This window comes from Oryctolagus cuniculus, chromosome 19 (assembly GCF_964237555.1).
Source record: "Oryctolagus cuniculus chromosome 19, mOryCun1.1, whole genome shotgun sequence".
NCBI lineage: Eukaryota > Metazoa > Chordata > Mammalia > Lagomorpha > Leporidae > Oryctolagus > Oryctolagus cuniculus.
In genome coordinates, this window is record NC_091450.1 from 4,275,969 (window position 1) to 4,291,212 (window position 15,244).

Consider the following 15,244-nt stretch of genomic DNA (forward strand, 5'->3'; position numbering starts at 1 on the left):
GATTCCTGCTGACATGACTGGAACTTAATCTTGTTTTTCTGAAACCATCCAGGCTCTCTGTCCTCGGCCATCAGATAAGATCTGCTTTTGCTCCATTAGGGTCGCACATCTGCTGCGTAATGCTGTCCATCAGGCCCAGGGATAGCTTTGCCCAATTGCATGCAGCAGACCTAATGCAAAGCATCAGGATGTCTTGTCTTTGCCCTAAGGAGCTCAAAAGCACACCAACTGCCATAATGTAATGGAGACCCCAAGGCACCACGATCTTTGGCAGAGGGGTGGAGAGGCAGCTGTGGCTCTGACTTCCGCTTGCTGAGCTTTCACATGAGGTTATGAACTTTCAAAGCTATTAAGCTGCAAATGCTGAGAGTGTCAGGTAAGTTTCTCAAGGCTATCTCCTTCTTTTTTATTTAATAAATGTGAATTTACAAAGTGCAACTTTTGTATTGTTGTGGCTCCCCCCCCAACCTCCCTCCCTCCCACGGCCCTCCCCTCTCCCACTCCTTCTCCCATCCCGCCCTTCATTGAGTTTCATTTTCAATCACCTTCATATACAGAAGATCAACTTAGTATATACTAAGCAAGGATTTCAACAGGCTGCACTCACAAAACCACACAAGGTATAGGGCATTGTTCGACTAGTAGTGTTGTTTTTAAGTTTCATAGTAAAACACATTAAGGACAGAGATCCTACATGGGGAGCCTGTACTCAGTGACTCCCGTTGTTGATTTAACAATTGACACTCTTATTTATGACGTCAGCAATCACCCGAGACTCTTGCTATGAGCTGTCTAGGCTATGGAAGCCCCTTGAGTTCACCAACTCTGAACTTGTTTAGTCAAGGCCATATCACAGTGGAGGTTCCTTCCTCCCTTCAGAGAAAGGTGCCTCCCTCTTTGTTGGCCTGTTCCTTCTGCTGGGGTATTGTTCACCAGGATCTTTCATTTAGATTGTTTTTTGCCACCGTGTCATGGCTTCCCATGCCTGTGAAACTCTCATGGACCTTTTAGCCAGATCCAAATGTCCCAAGGGTTGATTCTGAGGCAGGAGTGCTGTTTTGGGCATTTGACAAGGCTATCTCCTTCTAGGAAGAATCTTGGCTGCACTACATGGGGCAGATGCCAGTCATTCACCCACTTCCAAATATTGACTTCCGGCCCAAGATTTGAGACATAACTCCAAGAGGCCTATCAGTAACCACCCCAGATAACTGAGCCTCCAATAACTTAGCTGAATGTGTTGTCTCAAAGTATAACTTTTCTGGTCAACTGCCTCTGACCTTGACCATTTAAGACCAAGACATCTCAGGAAGTTTGAAGGGATGTGTACAGGTGACAGGTGGGAGGAGGATTCTACTCCCAAAAGGCATTAGCCCATTACAGTGAGCACTATGAGCACTCTGTCATGCTCTTATTCCCAAGGTCTTTCTGTGAGGAGTAGACTGCCTCAACTGCCACACTGACTGGTAATGACACTGTGTTCCACCTCACACTACCTGAGGAGCCATTAGGTCTGAGGACACTGCACTGTTAAATGCAGATCCACCAATACAGCCAGCCCTCCATATCTGTGGGTTCCATATATGTAGATACCACCAACTGTGTATTGAAAAATTTCAGGGAAAATGTTTCTTTATTGAACTATTTGCTTTTGTCTTTATTCCCTAAGTGGTACTGTATGATAACTATTTACATTGCATTTATTATTTATTATTTATTATGTTTGATAAACAATCTATTAATGATTTAAATACAACAGAATATGTGTATAAGTAAATACATACAGGGAACTTGAGCATCCCCAGGTTCTAGTATCCACAGGCGCCCCCAGAATGAATTCCCTGCAGATACAGAGGGCTAACTACATCTCTGGATACATTTTATTTTTTCTGGCTGTTGTAGTAAAATTTAAGGGTACAACAGTGACTCAAGGAGTTAATGAGAAGCTGGACTTAATGATAAACACAGCAGCAGAATTCTGGATATCAGTGCAACAGATCTACTGAAGATATAAGTGACTAAACAGTCCCAGGCTCACACATGTCATGTGTCACACATGTCAAACTGCACTGACATGACTAATGGAGTTTGGTCACTAGCAATGCCTACTGATGCCCTTGAGGAAATTCCCATGACTGGCAGCTAATGGCATTAGGTGCTTCTTTGGAATAGTCACTTACACTAATAATTTCACATGTGTTATTATATTTAATACTTTCAGCAATCTGTGAGATGGCATTCTGATGAAGAAATTAAGGTTTAGAGAAGTGACATAGCTGTTAGATGGCGGGTGGGCCTTTTGAAATCCCAAATCTGTGTCTTAACCACTATGCTATAGACTGTATCTTCAGAGTTGAAGCCACACAAAGTTCCAAAAATAAATCTCACATACTTCAACTGTTCTTGCCAGAGATTGAAAATGTTTTCCTCAAAAGGATCCTGACCTTTCAGTGTTTCATACACATATTTCCAAAAGGAGATACCTGACTGGCCTTCACTCCTACCTTTCAAAAGTCATCAGACAGGAGTTAGGACAGGAACCTTTCAATTTTACACTCAAACAGCAACTTTCAAGTGACCAGTGAGCACCCTCACATGTAGCAGAGACTGGACTGCTGTCATTGCTTCAGTTTGTTCCTGAGACAATGGGTGGACAACATCCAGTCTCCCTTGCCATTTGTTGCAGCCACATGATTATCGGGACCAACCAGTGTCAGTGGAAGTGAGGTAGACATCTGCAAGCCTGGTCTGTCAAAATATCTTTTATAAGAGACTCTTTCCTCTTCCTCAATTTGGGCTTACTGGAGAAAAGTCAAAACCCTGGGCAAGGGACAGTGGGGATGCAAGGCCCACTGACATGAAGCCTTGGTCCCTTTTATCACCAAGGAAAAGGACCATTGCAAACATCTACAGTGCAGGGGAATAGATCTTTGTTGTGTCAAAGGCACAGAGATCCTGGAGCTGTTTGTTACAGTAGATAGTTTTTATTAGACTATTGGATCCTAATCCTCTAACATAAAAGAAGAAAAACACCTACTTGAATATTCTCATTAATATGGTGTGGGTTGAGGGCTATGGGAATCACTGTCACATTCCTCTGTATCTGAAATCGAAGCAAAATCTGTAGGGAGAAAAAAAGACTATATCACACAAAGGGAAATCATAAGAATTCATATCTTAGCCATTTTCCTCAAGGTCTGATTTTTATTAAGAAGTGAAAGTTCAAATGTCAGAAACAGCCAGGGATTTATGACAAATTCTTTCAGATCAAATTCCTTTAGAAATAACACTAGCATTTTCTGAAGAGTTCTATCAGTACATATGTAATTGCCTTAGGAGAATGTCAAGGGACCCACCAAACCTTAATTAGAACTCCATAATGTGTCAAATCCTCCAAACAAACAATGTTAGAATGAAGAAGACTGTAATAAATGAATTTTATGTTCCAATTACTCTAGCATGTTCATGCCCCTGAGGAGACAGAGAAAGTGAGCCTGGGAGCTTGGCCTCTGAGTCCTGAAAGTCTAGCAGGCAAGAAGACTGTTTGGATGAATGGGAACATGGATGAAAGCAATATAGAGAGTTCTGACAGCTCATCCAGGTCAGATAATGTATTCCTTAAAAGCACCAAGTCCTAGGAATCCTAGAGGACATTAAGAAGGGCATTCCCAGGGGGCTGGTGCTGTGGTGCAGTGGGTTAAAGTCCCAATCTGCAGTGCTAACATCCCATATGGGCAACAGTTCAAGTCTCAGCTGCTCCACTTCCGATCCAGCTCCCTGCTGATGTGCCTGGGAAGGCAGTAGAGGGCCCCCACACCGACATGGGAAGCCTGAAGGAAGTTCCTGGATCCTAGCTTAGAAACGGTGCAGCTCTGGCTGTTGCAGCCAATGGAGAGTGAACCAATGGTGGAAGACCTCTCTCAATGTTTATACCTCTCTGTAACTTTGTCTTTAAAATAAATAAAATAAATCTTTTTTAAAAAGTAAGGGTACTTCCAGCACAGAACAGCCCTTTGAGTACCTGAGCAGGAGTCTTGCCATGATTCTGTGCAATTCTCTGAAGCACAGGGTCATCCATCAAGTCAACCCCCTTCCTAGAAAGACACAAGCACAGGGAGGTGAACTAGAAGATCCTACATGGATTTTTTCTTTAAAAATAAAAACTCTCCTCCCTGTGATAGATTTTTCCCTGATAGTGATACATAATCACCATAGGAAATTTAAAAGATGCACAAAATCACATCACCCCAAGGTCAACATCCGGAGATGACCATTGTTAACATTTTGGTTAATCGTCACATCATCACTTTGCATATGGACTTATTTTGTGCTTTGTTTCAAGAATCAGGTGGCACCATCAAAGTACAGAAAGCAATGGGGTCTCTGTGATTTGGGGGGTCCCACTAACATGTATGCATTCTCTGGCTACTTAGACTTCTTCCATAGGACCTGGTAGATGGCCTGCAGCACCATTGATCAGTACATTATGCTGCTGCTGATAACCTCTGAAACGTTCACTCCAAATACATAAACAGTTGAGATTTTAAACGTGGAAACTTTACTGCATGGCATTTTGAAGACTAAGACATTTTGAAGACTCCATCCTTCAACATCCATTCAGGTCAGGCAAGTGATGGGAACTAATAATTATAGAGCCACTTTTTCCACCAACATTTATGAAATTGTTGCTGGATTTCAAATATTGGGCTGGTTATAGTCCTCACAGTCCCCTGAAGGAATATGCCTCTTGCCACAAGCCCAGGACTACAGTCACGTCCCTTCCTTTGAAGCCTGCACCACCTACCCTATCATGGGCTCTTCTTCCAAAAAGCTCAAATGTGGAATGTAACCCAGCCTTCTAAGAGCTCCCCAGCTCCTACCAAGTTCAAACACATAGGCTGCATGTCAAATGGAAAACACAAAGGTGACAAAATGTAAATCATTTCAGCCTATTAGAGGATGTCTATCATGTCCTGAGGATAAAGAATAAAAGAATGAGTAAAAGAGTCTTTGCACTTAGGAAGCTTTAATTAGTGAAAGAGGATGAGAAAAAAATGATAATGTGATAATGTGACGAATACAGAATTCCTGAAGGATTCATGGAGATGAGAATGCTTCATTGAACGTTATATTTTTAAAAAAATGGATTGGAGGCCGGCACCGTGGCTCACTAGGCTAATCCTCCGCCTTGCGGCGCGGACACACCAGGTTCTAGTCCCGGTTGCCCCTCTTCCAGGCCAGCTCTCTGCTGTGGCCCGGGAGTGCAGTGGAGGATGGCCCAAGTGCTTGGGCCCTGCACCCGCATGGGAGACCAGGAGAAGCACCTGGCTCCTGCCTTCAGATCAGTGCGGTGTGCCAGGTCACAGCATACCGGCCGTGGCGGCCATTGGAGGGTGAACCAACGGCAAAGGAAGACCTTTCTCTCTGTCTCTCTCTCACTGTCCACTCTGCCTGTCAAAAAAAATGGATTGGCTGAATCCAATAAAAAGATCAGATTTCCAGGTAAATAGAATGGTATATGCTAAGGCCCTGAGACTTGAAAGAACATGTTCTAATAGTGGAACTCAAGTAGCTCCATGTGGTGGATGCATTGAATTTTTGCAACAAGAGGAAAAAATGAAGACAGAGGCAGGAAGAGGCCATATCAACTGCTACTCATAGGCCATTCTAATATTTGATGTGTTTTTAAGCAAGAAAGTGACATGATCATTATAAAACAGGTCCTTTCTGTTACTATGTGAATGATGGATTGGGATGAGGTATGCTTGGGAAATAATTAAGGGGTTCCTCTAAGAACATTAGGGAATTGTTCCTTAATTAAGGCAGTGATGGTTACAATGGAGTTCCAAAGACAAATTTCAAGTTCTGACAAAAACATTAGTAGTTCTTGGTGTTGGATTAAATTAGGGGGGTAATTCAATTTGCAACTGTCTTGGTGATTTGCTAAGTTGGGTGGCAGTGTCCTGGCTGATATTATGAACACAGTGTATATAAATACTGGGTTCTTGGAAAAGAAAAAAATCCAGGATTTCTGTTATCTAAAGACTGAAAATTCTATGAGACATCCTGGTAGATGTCAGTAGCTGATGGATGTACTAAAAGAAGGCTCCATGAAAGGATCTCTTTGAGCTGGTTATGGACCTTGAAATGACTTTTCAAGCAATCCATAAAATGTGACTCTCTAGCTTCTAGCAAAAACTCTTGGCCTCCACCCAGGGCCTTGGAAGTTTGGAGGGCTCTTGTGGTCCCTCCACACAGTGCCCACATCTTTTAATGAATCTCCTTTAAATGTCCAAATGAAATGGAAAGGCAGTATCCATACCACTAAGGCCCCAACTAGCATAGTCACGGATGCATCCTTACCATGAGCTACCAAAAGGATAGTAAGCAGTCACGGACACATCTCTCTCTTGACAGAAACCAATCAGATTCTTCTGAGTAAGATATGGGTGGCACTCAATCTACAAACAAAAGCACAGATGACCACAAAAACTCAGGCAAAATATATCCTATGAAAACTATATAATAAAGACCAGTATCAATGTCTTGGTCTCACTATTCATCTATAGTGTCCATGTTGAGGCCTGGGTGTCTTTTTAAGTAATAAGGATGGACTAAGCCAGGTCCACTCGCGGTGAAGGGCTGAATCCACAGGCTTAGGGATATCTGTGTCATATGAAGGCTCCAATATCTCCTGCTCAGTGAGGCCTTCACAAAGTACTAAATGAAAACTACACCTTTGGCCCGCGCTGTGGCTCAATAGGCTAATCCTCTGCCTGCGGTGCCAGCACTCCAGGTTGTAGTACCGGTCGGAGTGCCAGATTCTGTTCCAGTTGCTCCTCTTCCTGTCCAGCTCTCTGCTGTGACCCGGGAGGGCAATGGAGGATGGCCCAAGTACTTGGACCCTGCACCCGCATGGGAGACCAGGAGGATGCACCTGCTCCTGGCTTCGGATCAGTGCGGTGTGCTGGCCGCAGGGGCCATTGGGGGTGAACCAACGGAAAAGGAAGACCTTTTTCTCTGTCTTTCTCTCTCTCACTGTCCACTCTGCCTGTCAAAAAAAAAAAAAAAGAAAGGAAAAGAAAACTACAACACTCCGTATCTCCCATCTCCTTTCTGTCCTTTATCTTCCCCTATAGCAGTTATCATCATCTGACAACATACATATTTATTTCTTATATCTGTTTTCACTAGGACTTAAGCTTTATAAGGACAAGGATTGTGTTAAAGATTTATTTATATTATTTATTTGAAAGAGAAAGAGAGAGAGAGAGAGAGAGAGAGAGAGAGAGAGAGATCTTCCATTTGCTGCTTCACTTCTTAGATGACCATCATGGCCAGTGCTGGTCCAGGACCAAGCCAGGAGCTGGGAGCTCTACCTGGGTCTCCCATATGGGTGGCAGGGGCCCAAACACTTAGACCATTTTCTACCGCTTTTCCCAGACAATTAGCAGGGGTCTGGATCAGAAATAGAATGACCAGGACATGGACTGGCACTCATATGCGATGCCAACGTAGCAGGCACCAGCATAACCCACTACACCACAATGCTGGTCCCAGAAACAAGGAGTTTTTATGCGCATTTGTTTGTTTTATTTTTAATTTTAATTAATTTTTAACAGATTCAATGTGATTTGTAGATATAATGTACCTCAACACCTAGACAAACCTAGGCATGCAGAAATGAACAAATTAAATTGAGGAGTTACATGTGATAAATGTATAGAACAGGTGACTTCCATTAATATTTTAAGAAGCTTGAGAGCAGGATTGCTAACTCTTCTATTTTCTCTATATTCTCATGTACAATGCCAGGTTATAAGTGGACTTAAATGTACATTTAGAGTGAATTAAAGTGATCGATGAATAGAGTCTTTACTCTCAGGGATATGACCAGCCCAGCAAGATTGGCTACCAGGAATCCTCCAACAGAAAATCTAGGCCTTCTAGAATATTCCAAAACCTGCATTTTTGAGTCCACAACTCTACGAAAATAGACTCTCCAAGTTGCCCTATCTCTCCATTTCCAGCAATTATTACTAGGTATTTAAAATATATTTCATCATCAACAACAACAAAAAAATACACACAACAAAGAAGCTATTGTTCATTTAAACAAATTCCATGTGTGTAATGTTTGGAAGAAGCAAAATTGAACTATATTAGACATTGAATTAGAGATTGCTCTTTGAGATGGTGACTTGTACGGGAGACAGAAAGACCTTCTGGAAAGCTGAGGATGTTCATTCTTGCTCTGGGTGCTGAACATTTAAGTGTGGTCAACTGAAAAAATTCAGTTATACCCTTAATGACTCATGGACTTCTCTGTATGGGTGTCACACTGGACAGCGATTTACTTATATTCACTTCATTTGAAAGTGAGAAAGAGAGATAGAGAAGTCTCCCACTGCAGAGTCACTCTCCAAGGGTCCACAACAGCTAGGTCTGGGCCAGGCCTAATCCAAGAGCCTAGAACTCAACCTAAGTCTTCCACACTCACTACTGTCATAATGAATTTTTAAAAACCGAATTTTTAAAAAGCACAAAGTGATGCTCTTTCCTTGATAGTTCTAAACTGAAAACCATCCATGTACATATCAACAACAGAAGGAATAACTACATCATGGAGTATTCACACAATGGAATCCCATATAGAACAATGAGTTGAATACACACACAAGCACATTGGAATTCATATAAGAAACATAATGTGTGTGAAATAAACCTGACAAAATCTGTCTGTAAACCATTTTTATTCTATCTGTAAAGAGATGAAAATCCAATCTGTATTTCTAGAAATCAGAACAATGGTTACCTTTGCAGGATATGGGTGCTTAATAGAAATGAGCATGATTGAGAGCTTCTGGAGTACTGATCCTGCTCTCTTTCCTGACCTGAATCCTGGTTAGGAAGCTGTGCTATCTTTATGAGGACACATCAAACTCCTTTTACACATGTACACTTTCCTGTACATGTGCATTTCACTTTAATTATTATGTTTAAGTAAAATATGATACTGCAAAAATGTTCTTTGGAAATGTTAAGCTATTCAGTCTGTCTAGAAAATGTAATAGTCCTGTTTCCACAAGTCTTTTCTCTGCATTAAAAATAAGAAGGGCCAGCCCCTGTGAACCTGAGGTGAAGGCATTTCCTCAACTACCCCATTCCTGCTGCCAGTCTGCTTGGCTGGCAGGGAAGAGAAAAGGGTTGTTTTCATCTAATGAGGGCACAGGGCCTGCCAGCACCCTGAGCCTGCATAACACACCTGATGACCTGCCTATGAGTGCATAAGGAGAACCAAGCTCCAGCTCATACCTAGACTGACAACACTACTACCTTACAGATAAGCCTTAGAGAAACCCACATGCCTACTCATCCTGTCATGAGCTCAACTTTTACTGCAAGTCATGACAGCGACAGTCTCTGGAGGACAATGTCTTCTTGTGTGCTTACCTCATCCCATTTCCGACATAGTTACATTAACAGTTAGGAAACTAACAATACCACCGAAACCCTCTGACACTTCTACCACTCACCTGGTTAGTCACTGGTTTGATCCTCAAACCAGGCTTTTTCAAAAGCCTCTCAAGTTGTTCATGGTTGAAGTTGCACACTCCAATGGCCTTGACTAGCCCTGCCTTCACCAGCTCCTCCATGGCCTGAAAAAGAGCAAAGATTTCAGGGTCTCTGTCTACTCTCCTGACAGTCATGCCTCTTAGCAACCTGGCATAGTATTCTACATACAATGAATTTTTAGGGTATCTTACTTAAAATTTCAAAGCATTTCTTTTTTAAGATTTATTTACTTATTTGAAAGACAGAGTTACATAGAAGGAGAGGCAGGGAGAGAGAGAAAGAGAGGGATGGAGGGGGGAAGTGTGAGAGAGGAAGAGAGAGAGAGAGAGAGAGAGAGAGAGAGAGAGAGCTCTTCCATTTGCTGGTTCACTCCCCTAGTGGCTGCAATGGCCAGTGCTTGGCTAGGTCAAAGCCATGAGCTAGCAGTTTCTTCTGTTTCTCCCACCTGGGTGCAGGAGCCCAAGGACTTGGGCCATCCTCCTCAGCTTTCATATGTGTATTAGCAGGGAGCTAGATCAGAACTGGAGCAGCCAAGACTTGAACCAGCACTCATATGGGATGCTGGTGCTGCAAGTGCAGGATTTACCCACTGCACCACAACACCAGCCCCTAAAAGCATTTCTGCACCCAAGGTCTGCTCTCAGTTTCATCTCTTTATATCTGGTACATGCTAGGTGGGCAAATTATATGATTTTATGAAGCTTGAATTTCCTCACAGGCAACCGCAGGATACTTTGAAGGGTTCCATGACATGATGTGCAAAAAAAATTTAGTTAAGCCTGGAATTTAATAAACATTTCATACATTCAACTACTATGATTGCTAGTAATCTGAATATCCATTGGTATGGTGTCAAACAAATATGTCTATTGCTGATTTTATTTCTTTACATTTCCTTATCACAATTATATATCACTTCCTGTCTCACCTTTACCACTTAATATGATAAAGAACTCAATGGTACAGCAACACAAAGATCTGAGTTGTTCACTGATGAGCAAGTCAGCCTAGCCCTCAGCGTCAGAATGAAGATGACCTCTGTGCCAGTCCCCTAGTCAGCAGTAAGTCCTGAATGGTCACTGGGCCATGAGCAGCGAGTCAGTGTGCACCCATTACTGCCTCTGCTCTGCAACAATAACCAGGAACTCCCTGTCACTACACTGAAAGTTTAACCCAAATCTTAAAGGAGTGACAGTGCTGGAATTCCTGGACACTGGTCCTGATATCTCAGACATGGAGTCAGCCTGTGTCTCACTGATTCACAGGTGATGAGGATGGTGGCAGCTAGTCCAAGGTCTTCACTCTGTGGTTTCCCCATTGTCTCCCCGTTGCATGGTTGTGGACTCTTAAATGACATCACTCATCATTCTCAAGTAGTGGCTCCATGATTCCATCTCTTGAATTCAAGCTATCCACTAAACTCAGTTCAAGTTTGAAGTCTCTTTATTCATGATCTGTAACCATTCCCTTTCTCTATCTTCCACGCTGGTTGGAAAAATATATGTACATTGTAATCCATAAGCTGTACTTTGGAAATTTATATTCATTAAATAAAAATTAAAAATAAAAAAAAATATGTACTCAGTCAGCCATGCTAGAGACTATGTCCTAAAGGAACCTTGATATCCTCACTCCCTACTCCTGCCCACAGTCTATTTGTTAACCTTCATGAGATTCCTAAACTTACCACCTCCTTTATTCCCCTGCTCTCTACTTTATTTCAAGCCTCACTATTTATCACCCAGACCCTAGAAACTTGTGAAAATTTCAACTGTCCTTCTATTTGCCTTCCGTCTCCCTCACATGCATTTCACTATGCTGTCAACATTATCATTTAGAATATTTAAAAGAGACATAGTAAGAACTATAAAGTATTAATAGTGGGTGCCAATAGGTAATGGAAACACAAATTTTAAAATTTTCTTTTTTATGTTATTCTGCATTTTATGAAATAAGTATTTTGTATCTTTTAACAAAAAGCATTTGAGAAAAAAAAAGCCAGGCTTCTTTAGTGGTTCTTAAAGTTTTAGAGAGAAGTAAAACAATAAGCTAATGCTAACAGGGAAGTCATTTGATTTGTCTGAGTTCTTCAAGCATCCATCCCTAATTCATACTGAAATCCCTGTGTCTCAACTAGACAAACCTGGTGTCCTTGAACACAAGAAGCTCTGTGTCTCACAACTTCCTATTTTTGGTGATCCACCAGCAAGGATGAAGTTGCCACCTGACATGGCTCAGCTTACCTCCCATGTTTCCAAGTAGTCGGTATCACTTGGTATAACATTTCCATGATGATCCAAAGGCAACTCTTTCTTTCCTGGCTATGAGAATATGAAGAAAATGAGCTTATTATGGCCCCTAGTCACCAGTGATGAAGACCCTGTGTAGAGAGAGGATCAAGATACTTGGAAAGATCTCTATGTGTCACGAGATCAGCATCCAAGCTGCAGCCTGGCAGTGCCTTTTATAGGCCTTGGTTTCCTACCTTTGTAAAACCAAGGGTCAAGCAGACCAGATAAACAGCAAAGTCCTCACCAACCTTCCAGTTCACTGCCTACCTCTCACAAGGGAGAAAGGAAAGGCATTGAATCATCACCCATTGCCAGAGAACAGTCTAGTAACTTCAGGTAAAGAAGAGGGCAAAAGTAATTTTCTTCATGTCCAAAGAGCACAGAAAACCTTCTCTCAACTCCATTCTTAGTATTTATTCCTCTTTTCTTAGAATTCTCATCAGGACAAGAAATAATTAACTGAGAATTCAAAGGTACGAAGAAAGTACATGGCCAAGAAAAACACTCTTAAATGGTAAAATTTCTAAGTCCCTTCTGAACAGTTGCAGGTGTTGATTTGCAATTCTCCTGCCTCACTCACACTCACCCCCTACCTACCCAGCATATTATGGCATGAGTGGTGAAAGACTTACGTTTATTTGGCCACGTGCAATCTACCAAAGTGACAGAAGACCCAAAGTGGTCTGTGTCTCAGAGGAAATTTCCATAATGAAATGAAGGACCTATCTTGCTTCTAAGCCTTCCTCTATGTTGACATTCTTCAAGTCCCCCACACAAATTTTGTCCTGGTTTCACAGCTGGACGCTGCTCTTCTCTGCCTCTGACATCATGGTCAGAAGACATGCTATTGATGCTACACTATTATTCTACTGTGTAGTTTGTTGAATGGTCTGGTGCTGCCTTGTTTTCTACCATTCAGAGATCCAAAAGCAGGAATCTCCTGGCAGAGAGCAATAAATACCTGACCTAAACATAAGCTTCTGGGTCCCAGTAATCTTCTTTAAACTTCCTTGCCTCAGTGGCATCATCTATGTAATGGAAAATTAACAGCACATACTTTACAGTAATGCTGTGAGGATGAAATGAATGCTTTACGTTAAGTACCTAAACAAGACCTGGCACCTAATTAAAATAATGAGAGGAAAAAAGTAAGTGCAATATACTTATTATCACTGCTTTATTGTGGTGGTATTCAAAAACAGAATTATTTTTTAATTATTTCTGCCTCTTTTGCTCTCTATGCATCTTCTGTTCTGTGTTAATGTGACTCATGTACCTGTGTTATTTATTGAAACTAGATACAAAGCTGCACTGGAAATGGAGTGGGCTATGTTGTTTTAATCCAAAGTGATAACCAACATTTTGGTGCACACTATAAGACCTTCAAACAAGGCAGGCATAGTGGGGCAGCAGCAGTCACTCAAGGAAAGTTTATGATCAGCTGTCACCCATTCCAACGTAAGAATCACCACGCTTCAAAGACTTCTGAATTTCCCAGGCACCACCCAAGTGACCTGTCCTTGTCCAGGAAGGCTTCCATTTTCACCTAGGGCTGATGTGCAGGGACAACCTAGGCAGCACTCACAAGAGATTGAGGCAGGGAATGCTGCTGAGTTAAAGCAGGGGGTGGGAGGGGTGATTGTAAGATCAGCCATTAATGGAATAACATAAAGCTAAGCAGAAGAATCATCTATTTTCATCATCAACCAGACCCTGTAGTGATGAACAAGCATATCATGCACAAAAACAATCCCTCCAAAGAGAATGGAACTTGCAAGAAGAAGTACGGCCAAGGACATCACTGGAAAGCTGGGAATGGCACAATCAGAAGTCTTGAGTAGTAGTATTTCCTCATCAGATACCTCTTTCACCTATACATAGATGCAAAAAACTCACTCCCTTTTAGCTTGAAAGAAAAGTGCCAGACTTAAAGACAGAAAAATGAAATCATCAGAGGTTCTCCAATTCAATCCTCTCCTGAGCTAAGACCCAGAGATTTTAAGATGCCTTCCCAGACCACAGCCAGCATGTGCTGTCTGCAGTAGCAGAAATCTATCCTGAATGCTGGCCCATGCTGTTTCCACCATGAAATGGGGTTTGACTGTGGAGAGGAATCCCTGAAAGCTGGATATCTAACCACTTAATGAACAGTACCTTGAAACCCATAGGCCAGTGCATGAGGTAAAGGTCGATGTATTCCAGGTTGAGTGTCTTCAGAGTCTTGATGCATGCTGCTTTCACCAAGGACTTCTTGTGGCAGGTGCACCACAGCTACAAAGGACAGAGGGGCCACTGTGACACACAGCCATATCCCAGAGCTAACAAAACACTGGGGTCTTCAGTCCCACAAAAGCTACTCTCTGGAAGATCAAAAATATTTAAGATGAGAAAATGGCCAATACAACATAACAAGTTCTGAGGAGAACACGAAGTGATATTATACTCAAAAACTTTCTTAGACCCCCTGGAAAGGGTCTCCAAAGAGGGCTCCTTTGTCAAATTCCTACTCAAGGGAAGTTCAGGACACCAAGAAAAACTTGGTAGAAGTTATGGTGGTTATTATTTGGATTCTCTGGGGCTGCCAATAATACCTGCTGGCAGAAAGAATATGAAGAAAAATCAGAAATATTTATGTATTGTGTTTCCAAGTCATATTCACTAACAGATTTCATGTGAATGGTTCCCTATTTGAAGCTAATGGAGCCTTGTTGAATAAACTACATAAGCTAACATGTATTGTCATATTGATGTAGGTATTTCTTCCAATTTGCTCCATTAACTAAAAAATATGTAATTGTTTTTCCCCTCATTTTTTCTCCACTATGTTTTTGCTTCTGGTGACAAAAGCTAACCTGAAGTCTCCATAGAAGCGAGTGAAAACAAAAACAAGGTGAATGAAAGGAAAAGGAATGTAAAATAAATGAAAATAAACACAATATTTTAACAAAATATTGTGAACATGTTGATGACTTTTCCAAATTTCCAAAATAATGAGTATACTGCAACAGCTGTGACTTATTCAGAAGCAACTTGTCCCCAGACAGTGGGGTGAACCTTAGAAATCCCAATTGTCTGTCTCCCTACTTGGAGTATTCAGAAGAAATTTCTATACAAGCAAACACTGTGCCCTAACCCTTACCACTTTTATTAGACAACAATAATGAAAGGCAAAAATTAATTGCCTTAGAGTAAAACAGAAAGGCACTATTGTAATTGTAAAATTTTCAGTCTAGAAATTTCTCAAAGCCTTGTTTCATAGGTGTTGAAGCTGTAGTGCTAAGCCATCTGCTGTCTGATACCCACACTCCTGACTGACAGCTACAGAGAGCTAGAAATTGAACACATGGTTCTCGATATCAAGGTCTTAACATTCTGCT

At 41.7% G+C, this 15,244-nt stretch overlaps 1 protein-coding gene across 6 annotated transcripts in view; it reads right to left on the minus strand.

Moving 5' to 3' along the window:
- The window catches only part of AKR1E2 (aldo-keto reductase family 1 member E2), a 41,572-nt gene that overhangs the window by 13,631 nt on the left and 12,697 nt on the right, over positions 1 to 15,244 (minus strand). For 4 of the 6 annotated variants that reach the window (XM_051834957.2, XM_051834956.2, XM_051834955.2 and 1 more), the window contains 6 exons: positions 14,022 to 14,138; positions 11,820 to 11,897; positions 9,537 to 9,659; positions 6,364 to 6,461; positions 4,022 to 4,094; positions 3,038 to 3,121 (listed from right to left, as the gene is read on the minus strand). In XM_051834957.2, the coding sequence (XP_051690917.1) occupies positions 3,038 to 3,121; positions 4,022 to 4,094; positions 6,364 to 6,461; positions 9,537 to 9,659; positions 11,820 to 11,897; positions 14,022 to 14,138 (573 nt within the window). The remainder of the gene's footprint in view (positions 1 to 3,037; positions 3,122 to 4,021; positions 4,095 to 6,363; positions 6,462 to 9,536; positions 9,660 to 11,819; positions 11,898 to 14,021; positions 14,139 to 15,244) is intronic. The other 2 variants (XM_051834960.2, XM_051834963.2) reach the window with 2 other exon arrangements.